This window comes from Egretta garzetta, unplaced genomic scaffold, assembly GCF_000687185.1.
Source record: "Egretta garzetta isolate BGI_Z169 unplaced genomic scaffold, ASM68718v1 scaffold55, whole genome shotgun sequence".
Taxonomy (NCBI): domain Eukaryota; kingdom Metazoa; phylum Chordata; class Aves; order Pelecaniformes; family Ardeidae; genus Egretta; species Egretta garzetta.
This window is the reverse complement of record NW_009259863.1, coordinates 545667-567999: the sequence shown is the minus strand read 5'-3', so window position 1 is coordinate 567999 and position 22333 is coordinate 545667. Positions and strand designations below refer to the sequence as shown.

The following is a 22333-nucleotide window of genomic DNA, read 5'->3' as shown; positions in this document are numbered from 1 at the left end:
CACGAGTGCAAAGGATTTTGCAACCTACCAGGTAAAGTCCACTGGAAAATACTGTGTTGGTATGAGAAGAAAAACTATTCCTTCTATACAAGTGATAATCATTGACCCTACCTGCAAGCACATGTTGTTGAAAATATTTGCCGTTTTATTGCTAACAATCATACCTGTCTCAGATACGATAGATCTGATTCTGCTCTCACTAGTATAAATCTTGGATTCTTTCATCCAGTAGTTCACCATTTACTGATTTAGTTTTGTTTGCATGTGCGTGAGGCATCGGTACAACTGAGGTGTACAATAGATACAGGTGGACTTCATGTGGAATGTCCTAGATTCCACTCAGATTGCAAAAGTGAACTGAAAAGTCTTTAAAAGGGATTCTGTTCATTACTACAATTTCACCAGCATTTCCAATATTATGAAACACAGCATTTGGAAATTGGGAAAGAATTTGGGAAAGAAAAAGACAAATGAGAAAAATATGGTACACACTCATTCTCTGAAAAAAATTACAGATGGAAAAAAAAAATCTACTGCATGTGCAAAGTTGAAGCCATTAGCTATTATTATTCTACAATGTTTGAACCCGTCTGTGCAGGGAAACAGAAAATACCTGATTTTTCAGTTGTTAGACACAGAACTGTAGCTGACACTTCATAAACAGGGGATACTTATGCATATATCTTTTAAAATGGAGTTGAGGTTTTATGTGTGGATCGACTGGAAAGTTTGGGCAGATCAGAAATTAGTTTCTTTTCAAGAGATGCCTTTACAAATTTGGAAGTGAAATATTTTTCATGCCTATTCTATTATGTGTGTACTTCTTTTTACAGGACACAATTTAACTGAAAAAAATTGAAAAATGCAATGTGAGGCTTTGCAAGTAATCAAATAGTATCCACTTTTTGTTTGTCATTAAAGTGAATATGTATAATCTTGGGAAAAATTTTCAAAATTATTTCTAAAAGCTAGTGTAAATGTTTGCCCACTCAGTGCTTAGACAGACAGGCTGTTTCAAAGGAAGTTTATCATCACAGAATCATAGAATCATTTAGGTTGGAAAAGACCTTTAAGGCCATCAAGCCCAACCGTTAACCTAACCCTGCCATCCCACCACTAAACCATGTCCCTAAGCACCTCATCTATCCGTCTTTTAAATACTTCCAGGGACAGTGACTTGATCACTTCCCTGGGCAGCCCGTTCCAGTGCCTGAGAATGCTTTCAGTGAAGAAATTTTTCCTAGTGTCTAACCTAAACCTGCCCTGGTGCTACTTGAGGCCATTTCCCCTTGTTACCAGGGGGAAGAGACCAACACCCACCTCACTACAACCTCCTTTCAGGTAGTTGTAGAGGGTGATAAGGTCTCCCCTCAGCCTCCTTTTCTCCAGGCTAAACATCGTTAAAGAAGATTGTATCATTAAAGAAGTTAGTGCCCTCAGCTCAGGTATATTAGTTAATAGCTCTTAGGTGGTGCACAGGAGTTCTCCAATTTAATGCAACCCCAGAAGCAGGGTAGCTGAGGTCACCTTCCAGCAATAGCCTCTCCTACCTATCCACAATACCATCTTTCAGATACTTTTTATCAGATATAGAAACTGAAATCCAGCCCAGTTAAGATTAGACATATGGGTGAGATATCTAGGGAAGGTTCATAATTCCTTGGAAAGACAGACATACCTGCCACCATACCATCCGCTCCACTGGAGGTCTAAATTATTCTCTGGTGATGCCTCTTTCTTTCCATTGCTGACAAAGGCCATCTAGGGACCTAAAAAAGGAGACCTTAGTTAAGTTGTAAAAACTGGGACAATAATTACTTCATCTTACACAGAATTCCAGTTCCTGAGGCCACTTTGGAAAATGTACCTGAAAATCTACAAGTATAATGTACTGTTCCTTTAGAGTTAATTTTTAAGTGGTATTTGTACCATATTTTAAGTTTACCTCTAAGATAGGATGCAGACACCAAATCTGAATCACTGTTCTGTATATCATTTTTATGCTCAGAGGAAATGACTTGGTATGTAGTAGAAAATGTAGTAAAATATAATAAAATCTGATAGCAAATATTTAGTCTCTTCTAACTTGGTAAACCTATTAGGTTTAGAAAGCTGTATTTCGGTTCAGAAAGCCGTAAACATTTATGTTATTAAACCTAACCAAAGCCAGCATAATTCCATGTATTAGGAAAAAAACAGATATTAGAGCAGATCAGAAATGAAAGGAACTGTTTTGGCTTTTGTGTCTGTCTTTGTGGTTCTCAACACTACTTGATTATATAGCATTACTTCATCTTTTGATAAGGATGTGCTGCAATGAATTGAAGATAGGAACATGAAAAAAATTATACATAGAAGAAAATCAGAGTCTCAAGCAGATCCAGATAAACACAACCAGACAGATAAAGAATGTGATGGTGTTTTTATGTATGCAGTTTGTAAGAAGCAAGGGTTGAGGTGAAGTCCCCAAATGCTGTTGGCTAGAACTGGCCAGCTGGATTAACTTTTATTGCTGCCAAAAACACAACAAAGAAGGGAGTGCAAGGGATTTTTTTCAAAACATTTTTGATGTCCAGTACAATGTAATTTTATAAGATTTCAAGACCTTTCAAAAGACAAAGCTTTATCAGACACTATGGAGCAGCAAAACCTGCGGCAGGACATTCAAGATCATTCTGCCTGTGTTTTTCCAGACAGAGCATGACTAGACCACCTATAAAAGAGAAGATCCTGAGCAGTAGGAAGCCCCCCTCTCCTATCAGCGCTCTCCCACTCGAAGTCCAACACAAAAGCACATGGTTTTCTGCTCTAAAGGGCCAGTTCCCCATTCATTTCTCTGAAGAAACAGAGGTGTCCCAAGACATGTGGTAGAAGTCTCCTTTTGTGTCTTCTGCAGAGTACAGGAAGCTGGGTTCCTCCACTGCTTTCCACTTTCTGTTTCCAGGTGCTTTCTCTGGAATTAGTATACTAGTATTATTTTTATCCTGTAATTATACATAAATTATCACCTAACATGTAACTGAAATTCACTTAGGCAGTGGTGTCCTGTGTTAACACAATTGTTTCTTTTTTAAAAAAAATTTAAGTTCAGTAATTATTAAGAACATAATAATGGGAATAGCTTACACAGTGGATGGAGAATTTATCATGTTATCAAAATGCCTTAAGATGTCATGTGATGCATTTTCAGCCAAGATCCAAGCCAGCTTCTGATTTCAGAAGTGTAATTATGAACCCACAAACACCTCTAGTCACAAAAATACTGCAGGCATAACTGTGCAGCTGGACACCAAGTAAAACACAATGTATTGATGTACATCCAAGAGTTCTTTCTTTTCCACTTATTTTATGGTAGATGCTAGTCTTTGTGGCCATAAAACTGAGCCAGAAGAATTAGAGGACACTTTGGAAAACATAAGCCTTAAGTAAAATAAAATTATTTCTTTTAAATTTCATTTCCACCTTACTAGTGAAACACTAGAGTATTGCGTTTCAAGGAACCAGTTTGCAGGAATATATGTATTATCATTCAAAGAATTCAATACGTTTGGAAAAATTAGCTTTTGAGTAACATCTTTACCTTCCTTAGTTCATGAAATCAATTATTTTTTGTATTTTGCATATTCCAAGAGACAATCAGCCCTTAGAACAATATGTGTCTATTCAAATAGTTTAGAAGTTTATATAAACAGCCAAAACCCCAAAGCTATTAAAAGTGAAGGCTGAAATGTCAGGTCTTTTTCATGTTCTCTTTTATTCAGACTTTATATTCATTATGATCATTGGAGTTGGATGATACTATAATATCAGCACAAGCATGTATGTCCTGACTTTTAACTCTGCAGGGAGGATCCATCACACCTAACATTAGATATCTAGATGTAGGCATTCCCCTTCTGATATGGAAAAAGAGCTTTTCACATCTGACTCCCCTTTAGAGTCAATGGAAAGAAATATGCACTTTTAGGCCACTTTTAGACATCTGCCCCAGCATGAAGCAAATCACATGTCCTCAGTGCAAGAGTCTTTCTTCAGGTGCCATAGAGGAAGCCAGAATGAGTAGTTCAGACATAAACATCAAAAATGTTGATGTCCTAAATTTAGTCAGATGAATCCTACAGTGTGTCACAAACTTCCTTCTAGTTTTTATGTCTACATGTTTTTTTCTCAAGCAAACGCATAACTGAGAACCATCAAATGCTTTAATATATATGGAAGAATTTCAGCTTTCAAAAGATAGCCTGTGAATGCCATAATATTTACATACAAGTATTGCCCAAATAAGTATAAATTTGAGGATATGCAGATTCCTAATGTGCAAGTCAGTGATTTTTTTATTTTATTTGGTATGTACCCAACAATACTCATGCAATCGTAGGCACAGGCAGGCATATTAGTACATCACGGAGTTTCTTAGGAGTAATTGAACATCTGGCTAATCTCCTGCACATCCCTTATATGCATGGATTACAACTGGTTTTGCTACCTTGGCATCAGAGTGGCTTGGACTGCACTTCTTCAGTTCAAAGTGGTTTGATTTTAATGAAGAAAGCACTCTCAATACACTCTTTTGTAATGGTTTTTGTTTTGAAAATGTACACTCAGAGTGGTGTGCTCATTAAAATGAAATTACTTTGAAGTGAAGTAGTGCATTCCCAGCCACTTAGATGCAAGGAAAGGTTAGGAGGTTTAAATGCAGAGGAAGAAGCTGATCTGTGCAACATATCTCCAGGATAATTCTGTTCTTTTTATTGTGCAAATTGAATGCAAGAGGGAGTAGATACCTGCTGCCTGACTATGCGAGGAGATTTGCATCGTTACCTTTGTGGAAGAATGACAGGTTCTTTCCAGGGAACTAGGGTTAGTGTAGTGTGAGCAGAAATGGAAAAAAAAGCTGAAAGAGGCAAAGACTTTTAACTTTTATAAGAGGAAGGGCATGCAGACAGGCAACAGAAACATTTATTAAAGGGGGAAAAGAGCATCTGCTTTATAAGAATAGGAAGAAAAGGACTTCCCAAACTTTTTGTCATGTAAAGGACTGGAATTCTCTTCCCAGTCTCATATCTTTCTTCTTTAGTTTTCTGTCTCAGTTTCTGCTATGAGATCTTTATGTGGAGAAAGACATAAAACCCTTAGATGGGAAGCTGGTTGTGTGTGACCAAAATAATCCTTCTGTATTCATTCATGAGAGCTCATAATACATTCAAAGAAAGTCAAATCCAGAGCTCCTTGGCCAAATCGCTGAAGTGGGGCCATAGGAACTAAAAGGAATTACAGCTGAGAAAATAAAGAGATCCACAGTGAAGTGCAAACTAAAAGTAAAGGCATAGATAAAGAGGAGAAAAGAGAAAGGCATACATGCTAAAAAAAAAAAAAGGAAAAGATGGCAGAAATGGAGAAGCCTAAAATGAGAGTTATAGGAAGAATGAAATAAAAGCATCAGGAAAGGAGGTAGAATAGGAAAGAAGAAATACACAGTTAAAACAGTCAATCTTGTCAATAAAGTGCTAGAGCATCAGGCAGAACAAAAGCAAAATGGTGTGAAGTCATCTTGATTTATGATACAAGAAGTAAAAAGAAGAGAGAGAGAGAAAGGACAAAAAAGAGGGACGAGCACCACAGGAATTTCTCTTTATCACGTTTCCACATTGCATTTATTCTCAGGCATTCTGTTTCTCAGATTTCTCTCCCTCTCATTCCGCATTTCATTCTTCAGTAATCTGTGGAGACAGTTCTTGCCAGTTTTGTGACTCTCAGCGAAATGAAGTCTAGCCCTATAACAACCCTCTCTTTCTTTCACTTGAATGAGTCTTATATTCCTCTGACTTCAGAGAAGGATGCAGCCTATTTTTATGTTACCCTACAGGAGTGGGGGTAAAATCAGGTAGAGTTGATTCTAGTAACTGAAGATGTAAAGAACTGAAATTTTAGTCAATATTATGAAGCCTTCAGAAACAGAAACAAAGTGATTTTGGTTGATGGAGTAAATAAAAATGCAGGTTACCCTATAAAAAAAAGGGAGCAACAAACCACAATAATTTGCCAGAACAGTTTTAATTGAGATCTCTGAAGTTATGTTTGTGCTGTGTGTTGATGTGCTAAATTTGCTAGAAAATTTTGAAGACTTAAAATTCCCACATGAAAGAGCTAATCCACATTTTCATGAAAGTTTACTTGCTTTATGTCTATCTTATGTTATGAACTAATAGCCAACATAATCTTCTATTCAGAAACTAAGGCGGAGGGGGGGGAGGGGGGCAGCGCAGTTATATACACACAAAAGGCATTTTATATCGAAACTGTCTATCCCCATTCCACTTTCATATCTCTGAGAGCCAAAAAAGATTTTCCTTTAATTTTGCTCAGGGAAAAAAGTCCTCCCCAGCCTAAGATCTTGTATGTCAAATCTAATCTCACAGTGAATTATAAACTGCTGATAATAAGGCTTTATATTAATGGAAGCATGGTTATAGTCCTCGCTATAATATCCTATCTCTGGTTTCAATTATACTTTGCACAATGCAATATATCTTCAGGAGTATCTCATGTAATTAATCAGGTAGTGGTGTAATCCAGGCTAGAATAAGGAGAAAACCAGGCATTTATGGTTTTACAGAGACAGAGAGGGATTTTATTAGTCATTTAGTGAGAGCAGCTCTTTCCTGGTGCCAGCAAGTTAGTGCATGGTGTATTCTATTTTTGCCCCTCAGTGAGCAGAGTTTAAAGTTTCTCTGGAATTACAGAGAAGCTATACATGATTAGCACAAAGTAAAATTGATTTAAAGTAAATTACTACTGCAGAGATTTATCAATTAAGATCAAAGAGCTGTAGAAGTCAGAGATGGAAAAAAAATTTTCAGATCATCTTTTCTACCAACGAAAGAACATTTTCTACAATGTATTTCTCTAATACATATTCAAAATTCACTTTCAAGACTAGAGTGAGGTGTTTCCACTGTTTCCCTTAAAAGATTATTTTGTAGTTATATAAACTTTCTTTATTCCCAACAGCATCTCTGAAATTTCCTTTTTCTTCTTCTATTTTTTCTGCATTACAACTATTCAGATTTTTCTCATACCAGCTTTGTTTATCAGTGTTTATTTCCTTCTAAGGTTTCTGAACAACCTCTGTGCTCCTCTTCCAGAGCCAAAGTTTAAACAAGCTGTATCACTCTTCTATTATTTCCTCTTGATCTAATGTCATTAATTCTTTAAAAGTACTTTTTGCTGCTCTTCTCTGAAATCTCCCCAGTTTACAGGCATGATTTGGCTTCTGTCAGTGTAGAGCACCAACGCAACTCACTGGAGTTTTTCAGAAAGGGCTATTCATACCCTTTCCTATTTAAATGGAGACTTGACCCCTTTTTTTTGCAGCATTTTTAATTGTGCATGGATTGCAGTTCAGTTACCCATAGCCCTCGGCTTTTTCAGAATTATCCCAGATAACTCCCTGATGCTGAGTAATTGGATGAGTCTTCGACTTTTTAGGCACCCCTTTGATTATTTACTCTTGGAGGTCTCCAACATTAGGGCTCTTCAGCTTGGAGAGCACATGACTGCATAGTGAAGAGAGAATGATTATTTGTATTTCTTATAACAGAAAAACAGGAGCATCAAAGGAAATGGCAAAGGGAAGAACAACATGATTTCCTGTGTCATGTTATACATATTTAAATTGTGGAATTCACTACCTCAGCACATTTTGGATGTCAAAATTAGGAATAATTCTAAAACATCATTAGACTAACAGAATAATGTAAAAAGGTGTTATTAAGCTCAACAGAGTCAGCTGCTCCCAAGGAAATTCCTAAACTACTGAAGAACTAGGGAGGATATTGCAGCAGAAATGTCACTTTATACGTGCCCTTCTGTGTAGCTTTCCTGAAGCATCACTGCAGAACCTGGTCAAATACAAAATACTAAATGAAGCAAACCATATATATTATCCTTTACAGTTGTTTTTTATTCACCAGCTTCCAGACTAATTTTTTCGATGGCTAAAATCATTCTCAGTTTTGCAGGTGGGTAAAAGGAACAGCATTTTGACAAGAAACATACTGGTGTGACCAGTTCAGCAGCTCATTTGATGTAAGAGATATTTTTTCCTCTTACTCCACTTCACTCAGCTGCTGGCTTTCATTGATTTAAATTGGAGAATGAGCCAGATGTTTGACTTCTGAAAGCATTTAGGTGTGTGTGGGAAACCCATTTCTCTCAGCCAAAAGAGACACAACAAGTAAACATCACTTAAGAAAAATGTATGTATACAATCACAGTTGTGATTTGCATGTTTTAAGCTTGTTGCATATCATACAGAAACTAGGGGTATTTAGTAAAATGACAACTTCCAACTGGGACTGAAGGAAACTTCCATCCTCATAAATCAAGATTGCCAGTGGCTTCATGCTTCTGAATATGCTCCCGCTCTCAAAAAATAACGCTGCAGCCATTTCAAGGCAACGATGTAGTAGCCAGCAGAACCTGGTCGTGTACCTAGTGGTGTCAGTGACAATACTGCAGATGACTTTCAGTGATACAGGATCACATTCATAACCAGCACCCTTTGTTTTTCACACACTTGCAGAACTTCACTCCTACTGTTAGGACCTGTGGCAGTTGCATTCTTTTTATGTCTTCGGAGAATAGGCTCTGAAAGCACTCATGCTGTATTTCACTGTATGCAGCCATAGAAAAAAGTGAAGCACAAGCACAGAACAGATGTCCTTTACTATATAAGTTTAAAATAAATGTGTTTGCGAGAGATTCTTGTTTAGCCCTAGAAAAATCCTCACTGAGATAAACCTCTGGTATGACCTGTTTGCACATAACTGGTGTGATCTAACAGCAAAATTGCAATAGTTACCTCTTTCTGACAATAGCACAGTTAAATATGTTGCAGTCTATTAGATATGTCTTTTTACCATGTAAACAGTGATAGAGTTGTCTGGCTGCAGAATCTAATAATCCAGCTATGCCAGGAATATTTTCACCGTGGTCAAGCAGACTTAAGAGAAAATACAAATGCTTGAATTTTATAAATCACAGTATCTAGCAAAGTGTACCTTTCTTCCTAGATTTCCCATGTTTTCACCTAGGGTTCTCAGTGAGATGGTTCAATGATAACAGGTTTATTACTGAATTGTAGTTTAAAAATAGCTTTTTCAAACATTTTTCAAAGCTATTCCTGTAAACTTCACCTTACTATCTGCTGTACAAGTTTCTTGTACAGAGAGCCTTTATGGTGGTAGATGTGCTCTAATTGCACCTTAAAAATAGATCCTTCCTTGTTAGAAATACATAGATTTCTTCAGGTGCAGATTTCCCGTGGAATGACAAAGGCCTATGTGAAAGGTACACTTGTACCATGGTCCCGTTAATATGAGTGAGAAGTAAGAATTTAGCTACTTTAAGAATTTGAGCATAACATCCTCATATTTTTCTTACTTCCAAGACCTTTGTTGTTTCCATATTTTCATGATACTTATTTTTGCAGAATTGTTTAATTTATTTTTAAATATTCTTTTTAAAGTGTGCTAGGTTAAATCAAGCCTTGCTGATTAAAGATAGCTTGTCCAAAGCTTGTTGTTAGTGGTTGTTTTAACTGTATTATAGACCATTCTTTTATATTGCCTCCCAGCTCTTTAGGCATCAGAGTGTGTCAACAGCATTACAGCAATCTTCCTCATATTATTGTGGATTGGAGCATTGAAATTTTACCACAAAACCAGGCCATATGTCACAAAGTGGTATTATCAAGGGCTTAGAGACCAAACATTTTGTGCTTTCCACAACTGAAAGACTTGTAAAATTATTTCTTTCAATTGCAAAAAACATTACAGCTTACTAAAACCTTCATGCTTGTTAAACCAAATAAAATCAAAGTCTAATGAAGTCAGTAACATTATTCATCTTGACTTAATGGGTTTGATTTCTCTCTCACTGCAGAAATTAGGTGCGATTTGAAAAGGTTCGTCCACCATGACTTAAAGCTATCTTATCCTCCCACAAAAATTAGGGTTAAATTATAGCAGCAAGCCTTTTTCTTTTCTTAGGGTACTTTTCTTTTCCTTTAATTCTCCTTCCTGAAGGGGAATGTATTTTTCCTTTCCATTCACATGCACTTTGCACTCTTTTTTTCAGCTCTTCCAACCGCTGTTTCAACATCTCTTTAGTCTATTGCAAGCCATTCAGTTTCCAACCTTAGGAGAAAAAAGATATTTGTATCTCTTCTTTATAATATTTCTGGTTCTTTCTGATATAATTTGAGTTTATAATTGGTGTCATTTAGAATCTGTAAAAAACTCTGTGCTAAATTATTTATGATATCTCTAAGCAATCATTTTCTGTTGCATTGTATACAAGTGATTACTTCACTAGTAAATCATTCTTGCTTTATATCAGATGCTTTGAATCAGATTTTTCATAAGTGTAAAACAAAATCATTGCTTTCTCCATCCAGATTGTCATTGCAAACAAACAAGCTGAAGCTATGGAAAGTTTAGATGACTTTGGCTTGATTTTGCTATCAGTTATTCCATCAAAATCAATGGAGTTGTACCAATGTAAGCCTGATGTAGGAAAGAATAAATTGCTGTATACCTATAAAAATCCAAATCATAGGTACATATAGATAGCTGTGTAAAAAGTATAAATGTGATGGTAATTTGGAAATACCAGCGGAAGTATAGAAATAGGCATATTTTATACACCAACAGTTCAATTACATGCAAATTACATGCACATTTTGCATCCCAGTGAAATGCAGTCTGGTTTACTTCACAGAAAATAATATGATACTGGTCTAATAAATTGTATGCAAAATCATACATTAATCTTAAATTATCAAGATAAAATCTACAACCTCTCACAGAATACCTAATATATATCTGATAGGAAAACAAGACTGTTATTTAGAGTCATTAATATGATTTGGTGAATAGTCCCCTTGTTAATGCAACCTCTTTTTTCTTTCTTTTTTACTGCTTAATAGAGAAGAAAATCACGTTATTCGGACCTTGACTTTGAAGTAAGTTTTACTGAATTATTCCTGGTTATTAAAAGTATTTTCCTAAAAGTAAATGTGAAGTGTTCATTTAGCAGATTTTAATCTTCTGACATAGTAGATGTCATAGGGTTGTTCAACTGGTACTGTACAGAACATGACAAGCAATTCATTAAAACTACTTTGGTGCAACTTGTTTGTAAAATACTCTGAGATCAAACTGTCATATTGCAATATTAACCATCATAGTTTCAGTTTTTAAATTCTCTGCCTCTTCATTTTCATCTGTTTTTTCTTTTTTCTTTTTTTTTTTTTTTTTTGTTCTGCTGACTATCTAGCTATTGAAAACCAGTGACACTCCTGTAGGACAGGCCACACTGTCACAGAAGGTTGTTTTGTTTAAGAGATTCTCAATCTCTATCTCTCTTTCTTCAATACTAATTTACTGGCATATGAATTTCACATCCAATGTGTCAAATTTTGAATGATGAAGTGCTGCAGTTGCCAAAGCTTATGGATCACATGCTATATAAAAAATCAAGTTCATGTAAGGTTCTTTAGGTTGGATATCTACAATTTCAGGCTTGGACCCCATTGAATGAGAAGGTCTGGTTGCGTTAGTTAATGACCATTTTGTTCTATCTCAGTCAGTATGATTAAGTCTCTCAGAGTTTTGATAATTTGAGGGTTTTTTTCCTCTACTCTCTACCAGAAGAAATACAGCAGTTAGTTTTCAAAGGGATGTTAATAATTTATGTATTTGGGGTTTTTGCATAGGTTGTCTGTTAACGCATGTTAATAGTTTGATATAATTAATTATGTGTGTCTCCAGAGAAGTTGAACAATCATAATATTTGTATGGAACCTACAGATCTCAGGCTAAACTTTAACATCCAGTGATCAGAATATATAAACCATAACTTTAAAAATCACCCTGTCTGTTTGCATTTGCAAACAAAAGCATTTTTTATTATTTTGGGGCTGTAAGCACAGTGCATGTACTTTCAGATTTCAGATTCTAGTCTGTAGAAAAGAAAGAGGCAGAACTAGCAAAATGCAGACATAGCAATGGTCATAGAAGCCTTGCAGTGAGAGAAGGGTTTACTTTGGTGACCTGCTTTTGCTAAAATGCTGACCTTCCATGTCCAGTTGTGGGGGTTTTGTAGTTTAACATCACACTGTAATCAATTATGTCATTTTCCCCCGGAGACCATAGCTACCCTAAGCAGTCATGTAATATCTCAAATAAAGCGCCAGACAAAGATTCATAGAAAGTTTAAGGAAAAAAAAAATGAAAACGTTATCCTAAATATGCTTTAGGATAAATGCCTAGGAAGGAAGAAGAAAAACATGAATCGATAACAAAATTCTGATGAACAAGCAATCCTAAAATTAAATGCAAACAACATGAACAGAAGCTTTATAATTATAACGATATAAAGAATTCTGAATTTTACTGGTTTTTATTGAAAGGTAGGAATATCATGCTATTCACAGTAAGAACATCTTCTATGGAAACATATAATAAAACATTCCTCTTACCACTCAGGAGAGCATAACCCAACACCAAATAAACACCAACAATGCTGTACACATTCTGCTGCCAAGAATCAGACCTCCCTTTACATATTCTCTTTCGACTGACATAGTGTATTCAAGATGCTTATACCTTTTTCTTATCTTGTTTGCAGCGTTGTTTCTCCATGGCCCAATATTTTTAGAAGTATGATTATAATGCAGGAAAACACATTTGTCTGTACAAAGGGAAGGATGGGGCCATTAGGAGCGACTGTTGAGAAAGCAAGTGCAACAGTGATACTGTGCCGGTTGCTGCTGTGTTTTAGAACTACTGACTCAGACTAACCCCATCTCATCTCCCTGTTTTATGGTTCCCCTGATTAAGCCTGTGGGCTTTCCTATGTTCTTACACAGAGCATGACTGCCTGTCTGAGGGAAAGCAAAATAAAAAAGCCATAAAATGTTCAAATAGCCACCCAGATTCCTTTGCTCAGCAAGGCATACTGATGAAGGGAATTGAGATAGTGTTGTGTGGCCAAAACACTGCTATTCTGAAACTTCAAAGCAGCCTGAGTGCAAAACAGAATGAGCCTGGAAGTGAGGTCAAGCTAGAAAGATTGGCCGTACTACTTAAATGTTTAACACTTTCTCTGCTTTGTCTGTGACCAGTGCCAGCTGGCACTCTGAAAACAATGTCCTTCCACAGTTCAGAGGATAACAAATGTTACAGATGTGGTTCTGAGGATAACAAATGCTGAATACAAAGTATGGACAAGACTGTGTCAAGCTTGGCTCCCTCCTTCCTTTTCCTTTTAACACTCTCCCAGCAGTCTCTACCCCCTCAACCTCTCACACATGACTCTCTATATCCATACAATACAAACCCTCAAGCTATGCCCATCTTACTACATTAGACATTTGGGGGAATATTCCTGGGTGCTAAAATGCCAGGTTTTATACTGATGATTTTTTAGAATGATCTTCAGTATTTTAGTCTGGACCACCCTTGTCTCTCCAAACAGTTCCTTAAATATCCTTGGGGAAAACCTGGGTACCATTCGCAACAGGCAATTTGGTTGTAGGCTTCTTATTTTGGTAGCTGTTTAGCAGCAATCATGGAGAATGTTCAATGCTAGGTGATGCCAGAGAATGATCATGGACATGTTTGACTTACTACTGTAGAGTCACAGTTTCAGAGTTTAAAACAACAACAACAAAAAAGACTGTGCTAGTGAGCTGCAATGCAACACTAACCTTAATATAGATAATTTGAAGTAAAAACAAAGAAACACAAGAAAAGCAATTTTTTTCTGAGGAGCACAGATGAAACTCAAAGCCAGTGCTATGTAATGTGAACACAGCCAAACTATGACTGTACTCAACACCATAGAATATTCTCTGTCCCTCTTATCTCCAATGTATGGGGAAATACAGATGTAGTTTTAAGGGCCTTGGCAGTGGACTTTAAATAGTAATAGTCCTGTGACTGTGCTGGGTAGTGTTATAGAAAATGTATGTCTCCAGTTGAAGGAAAGGGAGTAAGAAAAAGATGGCATCCAAACTGGCCAGCCCTCATCATAGCTGGTTAGAGAGGATGCTCTCAAGAACTGGGCCACCTGTATCTTGTTTTCCTTTTTTAAATGGTTTAACATTACATTCTTAAATTATCCCTTTATGCAGAAAAAAGAAGACAGACTGTAACATAGTGGATTTAGTCTGTAAGCAGAAAGTATTTCTGCTAGGTAATATACTGTCCATTATTAGATTTTGCAAAACACATCTAGTTGAACTTTGAAGTTTGCTAATATGAACAGTCAACATGCAACAACTTTACAGCTCTTTTCTTGCTATTACCAAAGATTAGTTTAGACTTATTCATGTAGTCCAGTATCCAAACCATGACCAAAATTCACAGGTCTGAGCTTTTTGGATCCTTACTACTGCTGCCTGTGATGCCCTCCAACCCTAGTCATTATGTTCTGTTTTTCCCCAAAGCTGGACAGGTAGTTTTTTCATGAAGACTCAGCACTAATACTCAGCTGTCAGATCAAATAAAATTCATTTTAATTATATTGAACAGTAATACAGATGCTGTGGAAATTCCTAGGAGGACTTTATAATACGTGTGCACTGACACTTACAAAAACATACAGGAGAGTTAAATGGTATTATTGACATAGAATCACAGAATCGTTCAGGTTGGAAAAGACCCTTAAGATCATCAAGTCCAACCTTTAATGTAACACTACCAAATTCACCAATAAACCATGTGCCTAAGCGCCACATCTATGCATCTTCTAAATACCTCCAGGGATGGGGCCTCAACCGTTTCCCTGGGCAGCCTGTTCCAATGCTTGACAACCCCTTCAGTGAAGAAATTTTTCCTAACGTCCAATCTAAACCTTCCCTGGCACAATTTGAGTCTGTTCTCTCTTGTGCTATCACTCGTTACTTGGGAAAAGAGACCGACACCCACCTCACTACAGCCTCCTTTCAGGTAGTTGTAGAGGGTGATAAGGTCTCCCACAAACCTCCTTTCCTCCAGACTAAACAACCCCAGTTCACTCAGCCGCTCCTCATAAGACTTGTGCTCCAGACCCTTCACCAGATTCGTTGCCCTTCTTTGGACACACTCCAGCACCTCAAGGTCTTTCTTGTAGCACAGGGCCCAAAACTGAACACACTATTCAAGGTGCGGCCTCACCAGCACCGAGTACAGGGGCAAGATCACTTCCTTACCTCTGCTGGCCACACTATTCCTGATACAAGCCAGGATGCTGTTGGCCTTCTGGGCCACCTGGGCACACTGCTGGGTCATATTCAGACAGCTGTCGACCAACACCCCCAGGTCCTTTTCTGCCAGGCAGCTTTCCGGCCACTCTTCCCTAAGCCTGTAGCATTGCATGGGGTTGTTGTGACCCAAATGCAGGACTTGACACTTGTTGAACCTCATACAGTTGGCCTGAGCCCATTGATCCAGCCTGTCCAGATCTTTCTGTAGAGCCTTCCTACCCTCAAGCAGATCAACACTCCCTCCCAGCTTGGTGTTGTCTGCAAACTCACTGAGGATGCACTCCATCCCCTCATCCAGGTCGTTGATAAAGATATTAAACAGAACTGGCCCCAAAACTGAGCCCTGGGGAATACCACTTGTCACTGGCTGACAACTGGATTTAACTCCATTCATCACCACCCTTTAGGCCTGGTCATCCAGCCAGTTTTTTACCAATCAAAGGGTATGCCTGTTCAGATCATGAGCAGCCAGTTTCTCCAGGAGAATGCTGTGGGGAGCTGTGTCAATGTGACAACATGTATTTTTGGATTCAAGATCACAATTACCTTTAAATTCTACTAGACAGTCTGACTCCTGGATTTCCCCAGCCATCCACCCCACTCTCCCCTTTTTATGAGGCATTCGTTCAATCTACTCTGGTAATAATATTTATGCCAAACAATTCAGAAAAGTGCCTTATTACCCAGCTCCCCAGGATTCAAGTCATCTCTGGCTCTTTTTGTGCTCCACCCATGAGGGAGAGCAAGGATACGCAGGATTAGTGTGAATACCAGAATGTCTTCTTTTCTTTCCACAGAGCAACAATAATGCTAAATTGACCATTAATTGCTGGAGCTCCAGTCTTTCAGAATTTCATCTGCAATAGCTATTCATTATAACAACATTACAAACTCACACAAGAGTTTAAAATCTTTCTTACTAACCTGAAGACATCTCTCAAAGACAAAGGTGAAAAAAATATGCCTGCAGGGAAAAATCCTTTTCCGTTCCTAAGTTTGGCAACTGATCATACCTATAACATCTTGAAAACACAGCGTATTTACATTATAGGGCTGGGAAGGCATTCCCCCATCTTTTTCTTTTCACTTAGCTGCTTTGTACAATATTTGAGAGAGAGCATTTTTACCTGGGACAACATAGAAAATATCCAAGGGAAATTGAATTACATTATTATTATTATTATTATTATTATTATTATTATTCACAAGTATTCATGAGAATAGTTGTGCTTGAGCTAAATAGTTGTGTTCAGCTAAAACTCTGCCATAAATAAAAAAGGGAGCTGGGTACAGAGTTATGTCTGAAGTCCTTCCCATCTTGATGATAGCCATCCACACCCTGAATCCTCTTCTGGGAGTGGATGCTTATCAGAGTAAGGCTTAGTCTTTTCAAAACACACACTTGATGTTACTTGTGAATGGGGTAGAAATGGGGAAGGGGTGTCAGCTCAGTCTAACCCCCTTTAGGGTGTGAGGCACAACAGTTATGAAGCCTGCAGGGAAGACCACAAGAAGATGTGTGTCTGTAGCCCGGTGGCTAACTCAGGACCTTCTGGAGGGGATGCGGCACTGATGGGCAAATCCCCAGCTGCACCTAAAGAAGGTGTGCTTTCAAAGGGCAACATAAGAAACTCTTTTTCCGTCTTGTTCAGGTCCTGATGCAACTACAATCATCCTAGTATACGTTGGTCAAGAACTCCAGCTCTGTATTGGTAAAACTTACGTATTTCTAAGACCCATAAAGCTGTGTTTTCCACCTTGCCTATTTAATAGAGAAAAAAGATTAAACCCCCACAAATACTCTGTGGGTTGTTTTCTAATAAAAGAGAAAGAGTTACCCAACAGAGCATAATTTCTAGAAAGGGAATAAGGTGGTGCTTTCTAACAAGGAACTTAAAAGAATTATAGAAAAGAAGAGTTAAAGTTGGAAATTTAAGTTACTGCAGCTTCAGTTCAGATCATTCTTTATAAGCAGTGGGGAGGAGAGGGTGTCAGTTGGTAGGAATTATGGAATGGAAGCCGGGAAAGAACAAAGCAATGAAAAGTTCCATAGGCACATGTGCATACCAGTCATTCCGCTATTAAGAATAAAATTTAAAGCCTTTCTTCTGGCAGCCTTCCCACTGCAAGTGTTTAATTTCTCCTCCCACCTGCTTCTCCTCAGGAATAATGTAATGAACTGAGAAAGACATTTGCATTATTCATATTTGCTATTTAACAAATTCTTGGGTACACGATTCAGAAAAGAAACAGAAAGTAGCATTCTCTATATTCCTATCCTTCTATTAAAAAGTTTCCAACTGGAGATACTTTTTTCACAGTCTTATGCTATTTCCTGCTTTTAGAGCCAGTATTTTAACTCATCAAATCTGGTTTATCATCTTCCTGAGCATGTCTCCTTATTTCAGCCAACAATAATCTTTGAGGCAGAATCTTTCTTTTTTAAATTCTATGTATATGAAATTTCCTACATATCCCTGTCTACCGTAACAGCAATAGCTTAGAAGAATCCCTAGGAAGTCACTTAACTGAAACTCCTCTCATAAATTTAGATCAGCTATCTCTAGTTAAATTACATTTCACAAGGAGTTCCTCACCAAATCCTGCAAAATTGTTTCCCTTTTTCACCCCACAACTCTTGTTAATAGGTCTTTAATTGCTTGCTGTATCTCATGTCTCTTTTGTGAATAATGTTGCCAATTTCCTGTTCTCAGAAGTGAAACAAGTTCTCAGGCTACGGCGTAGCTATATTAAGGAAGATACGGTTATTACAGCACAGCGGTAGAAATGCATGATCAAAAGAGCAGCCATGTTTCACAAAATTTATAACCACAGAATGTGAATGAAAGATAAAATTTAAAAATGGTATTGGTAAAGAATTGTTTGAGGGTCAGACACTGCCACTCCATTTTAAAAGGTACTAACACAGCCTTGGCAGAAGCATTCCTTGCTGGGAAGGGTCGCGCGCTCAGGCACTGTGTACATAAGTTTGCAGGGTTTGTCACGTACAACGCCAGGGAAAATCAGGCTTGACAGTTAGTGGAAATGCATAGGGGCTGGTGTCCCTCACCTTTTCTATCAACATTATTGGCTGCTGCTCTGGCTGTAGCTCAAATTCAAGCAGTTACAAAAGCTTAAGAAAAGCCAAGCTGAGCCCATCTGCTGTTGGACTGAGGTGAAGCATCCTCAGTCTCTCCTGTCCCCTGTCCACCCAGACCAGAGAACAGTAAGCAGCCTTCGGCTTTGCTCCAGAGGCCAGTCTGAATCCATACCTTAGCGTGAACTTGTTTGGAAACAACACAGATGGTAGGCTTGACAGTCTAGGCTTGAAAACAGGCTTCACTCTCCATGTAGCTGACAAGGCAGATACATGGCTGAGGGCTCCTCCAACTGTGGGGGCTATTTGGGGTCCCCACCTCTTGCACTGGAGTGGCATATAATGAGGTTTTGTGGAAGAGTGCCCCGTGCATGGGCTAGAGGGAGGGTGGTTTCCAATGGCCCAGTCCATGACATAAGAAAGCAAATAAAATTGAAAAACTGTGCCTACTTTTCTTAAAATGAATGCCATTCCAACTGCACTTTATGATGATCTGAATGACAAGAAGATGTCTAATTAAAAAGACAGAACATTTGGGGTTTTTCCATTTGGGGCCAAGATTTCTGAGTTCAGTGTTCTCATAAAACTTATTCCGATAGGGACCATTACAAACCACTGTTGCATTTCTATGGAAATTAATATATTAGCATCCATGCTGAAAACAGAAATTCTTGAAAATCTTCCTAACGTGCAAGAGAAATATCCTTCTGAGAAACTGCTGTCACTTTCAAAATACTTCTAGGCCAGCACGAAAACAGTGTCCCTTAATTTCAGCAGCTCAACAAATGCAGGGTAAAAACAGTCTCTTGTACACAGGAAGAACATTAAACAGAGCAGAGAGAAGGTTCAGTGCAATTCACTTCCATTGGTCGAGTCTACAGGGAAAAGATGGCCCTGCCAAATTCAATTTACTTTATTATGCTGGGGAAAATAATGCTTCTTTTAAAAAAAGCCCAGATTCAATTATAACTATAAGCAATTATGTTCCATTTTACAGAAGGTCATGCATACAAGAAAGAGGCACATGGAATTGTTTCAAGAGTTAAATCAGAAATTTCAGACACTGGACAGATTTCGGGATGTACCAAAATCAGGCAGTATGGTAAGTTTTCCTTCTTAGGTATTTAAAATATGATGGATCCTTAACAACAGCAATGAAACAAGAGTCCTCTGAATTCAGTGTATTTCCTGAGAACACCTCACTCTGCACTGCCTTTAGATAGCCTCAGAAATTAGAACAAAAGATAGTTTCAGTAATCTAACCTACGATGAGACTCATTAGATTTTACAACTAGACCATAACTAACTCACTGACATCATTATAGATGACAAAGAATTGAACTGTAGGGAACACATTTCAAATCTATACGTGTCTACCAAGTCCAAAGGACTTTATACAGAGAAAGAAGCTCACTAATGTAATTTAGCCAGTAGGGCTTTTCCTCTATCTAGGCAAGCTGATATTAAATTAGTTACTACAAACAAGTCCAGCTAGATTCACCTATATGTGAGATGGACCAGAAAGCACACAGGGTCTCTGTAATGCTGTGTCTTTTCCATAATAGGTTTATAAATATTTACCATGGGAAATGCAAAAAGTTGATTCTGCTATCATCATAATTCAAATTTATACATACATGCATAACACTGACTACATCTGATAATGAGAGCAAGGAAATAGTTGATTGTGCCTAATTAAAACAGCTAATTTAGTGTGACATATTTGTTAGCAGTAATATTTAGTAATAATTTTATATATAATTCTATAATGTGAAAATTGTATATTAAATGGAACTGAGCTAGAATCATTGTATTCTATAACTTTTTCAGAAGAGCTGCTCTCAGTCATGAAGAAGAGGTATTAAGCAGATGTGAGGCCAATGGATTTACATCATTTACATGATCTTAATCCAGCAGAAATTTGGCCCTGATTCTTTGATGAACCTTTAGCTGTGATACGTGTTATTTTGCACCTAGCTCTTGCTCACTCCCCCTTCTGAGATTTGCTGACATGTGAAGTTTGCATTCACGTCCCTGTTTGAGATTTGCTATCCATGTAAAGCTTGAATTAATTCAAAATCTCAAAGGGAATCTCAGTGGAAGAGTTGTGTTTACTCTGTTTCGCATCTGTGCTATGTTTTTGAAAGGTCTGCTAATAAAAGCTGCCTAGAGGAATGGTCTATCTGTAAGACGGACAGAGTGATCCAGGTACCCAAATATAGGCATCTCCGGCTATTTTAGACAGCCTCAGGAGTCTTAGTCTACAGCACGGTACAGGCATTGATGATGCAGGAGTAAAAGGACACCTCCATCTCTCAGGAAAGATAGTTGGAGATCAGACAGAAAATACAAAAGCATCTAAAACAATGCAAAAATGTTAGGGTTTGGCAACTAAGTCCCACCCAACATGTTACAGCAGAAATCACTAATTAAATTGGTCTTAGTCCATAATGCCTTTTACCCTATAAAACTCAGCATTCAAAAAAAAAAATCACTCTATAGAAAATAACCAGCATTCAGCCTGTTAATCCTAATACATATGAGCTCAGCAGCCTGTAAAGCAAGGTAGCTCTCACAGCATTTTCAACGACCAGGTTTCTGTGGTTCCGTCATGCACCTGCCCCAATTTAAAATCCAGCTGGCAATCTCTGTTTCAAACCACTCCATATTTCAGGCAGCAAGCTCTTCTCAATTACCTTGCCTTCTCTTCTCCCACTTTCCTACACAACCACTATTAAAAAGATGGCTATTGGTACTGGATCACTCAGCCATTCCTCATGTACGTTGGTTCCCATGAAAGAAAGGGCTTAGCTGGCAGCTCAGGTGAGGAGCCTGCCAAAGTGTTGGTTGTTCACAAAGAGTCGCAGCAGTGCTGAACACCTGCCTGCCTGGCTCCCTGCAAAGTCATTTCCACTCTCTGGCTTCTCTGTCCCATAAAAGCACATTAACGGACAGGCTTATAAACAGAAAACACATTATTTCATCCTTGTTTTTAATTCTTCTTTCTTCTCTGGTCTTCAGGAGAACTCAGCACCGAACAAGGCTCCGTGGGACAGTTTCAAAACCACAGGCGACTACCAACACTATACAACGATAAATGTATTAGACACAGAGGCAAAAGATGCTTTAGAACTCAGACCAGCAGAATGGGAGAAGTGTCTGAATTTGCCTTTAGATGTGCAAGAAGGTGACTTTCAAACAGAAGTTTAACAAAAATGAAAAAAAGAAACTGAACGAAACAAAAAACAAAACAAAAATAATTAATTGCACTGACAATAAAGAGACTTTGGGGAATCCTGACGCTCCTGTCTGAACATTGTGACTACTTTATGTCAGGCTCTTCCTGTGCCAAATGTCAGTGGTTTTTTTCGTACAGTATATTCCCACTAGTGCGGCTAGTGGAGAACCAGGTGTACAATTCTTACCATCGTGTGTTGTAAGTACCCGTGGAATGGATTTGTAAGGTAATCTTTATAGATAAACCTCAAGCAACGATTCATGTTGTAACAGCTTCATTTGGTTTAGTTTTCAAAAAACTTCACCATGAAGCACAATGTATATATTTATGCAGTTTTTAAAGTTTATAACAGTCTGTTTGGCCATTACTACACTTTTTACTTTATAATATAAAAGCAAAGGTTTTGTCATTAAATGAATGTCTGTTGAGCTACATTCTTCATTGCTTTAAATGCAATAAAGTAATAATCTCACTTTTATATGAATAATATATTTCACATCTTTATTATTGCAGTTTTCTCTGGAAAGCTCAGAGTAGCTTTCTCTGCTGCAGCTGTGTATAAAATATTTAAAATGTTGTATGGTGTAAATAAACCTTTGTCTACATATCAGTTTCTTAGTGCATTTTATTCTGTATTTGTTTATCTTAAATTTGCATATTTATAAAGTTTTCTTTAAAAACACAC

General features: G+C 37.7%; 1 protein-coding gene across 1 annotated transcript in view; it reads left to right on the top strand.

Annotated features, from left to right (window-relative positions):
* ADGRB3 (adhesion G protein-coupled receptor B3) overlaps window positions 1-21620 on the top strand; it is a 477601-nt gene extending 455981 nt beyond the window's left edge. Inside the window, exons 28-30 of the mRNA XM_009640074.2 lie at window positions 10991-11026; window positions 19408-19512; window positions 21432-21620. Coding sequence (XP_009638369.1) covers window positions 10991-11026; window positions 19408-19512; window positions 21432-21620 — 330 coding nt within the window. The remainder of the gene's footprint in view (window positions 1-10990; window positions 11027-19407; window positions 19513-21431) is intronic.
* The last annotated feature ends 713 nt before the right edge of the window (window positions 21621-22333 follow it).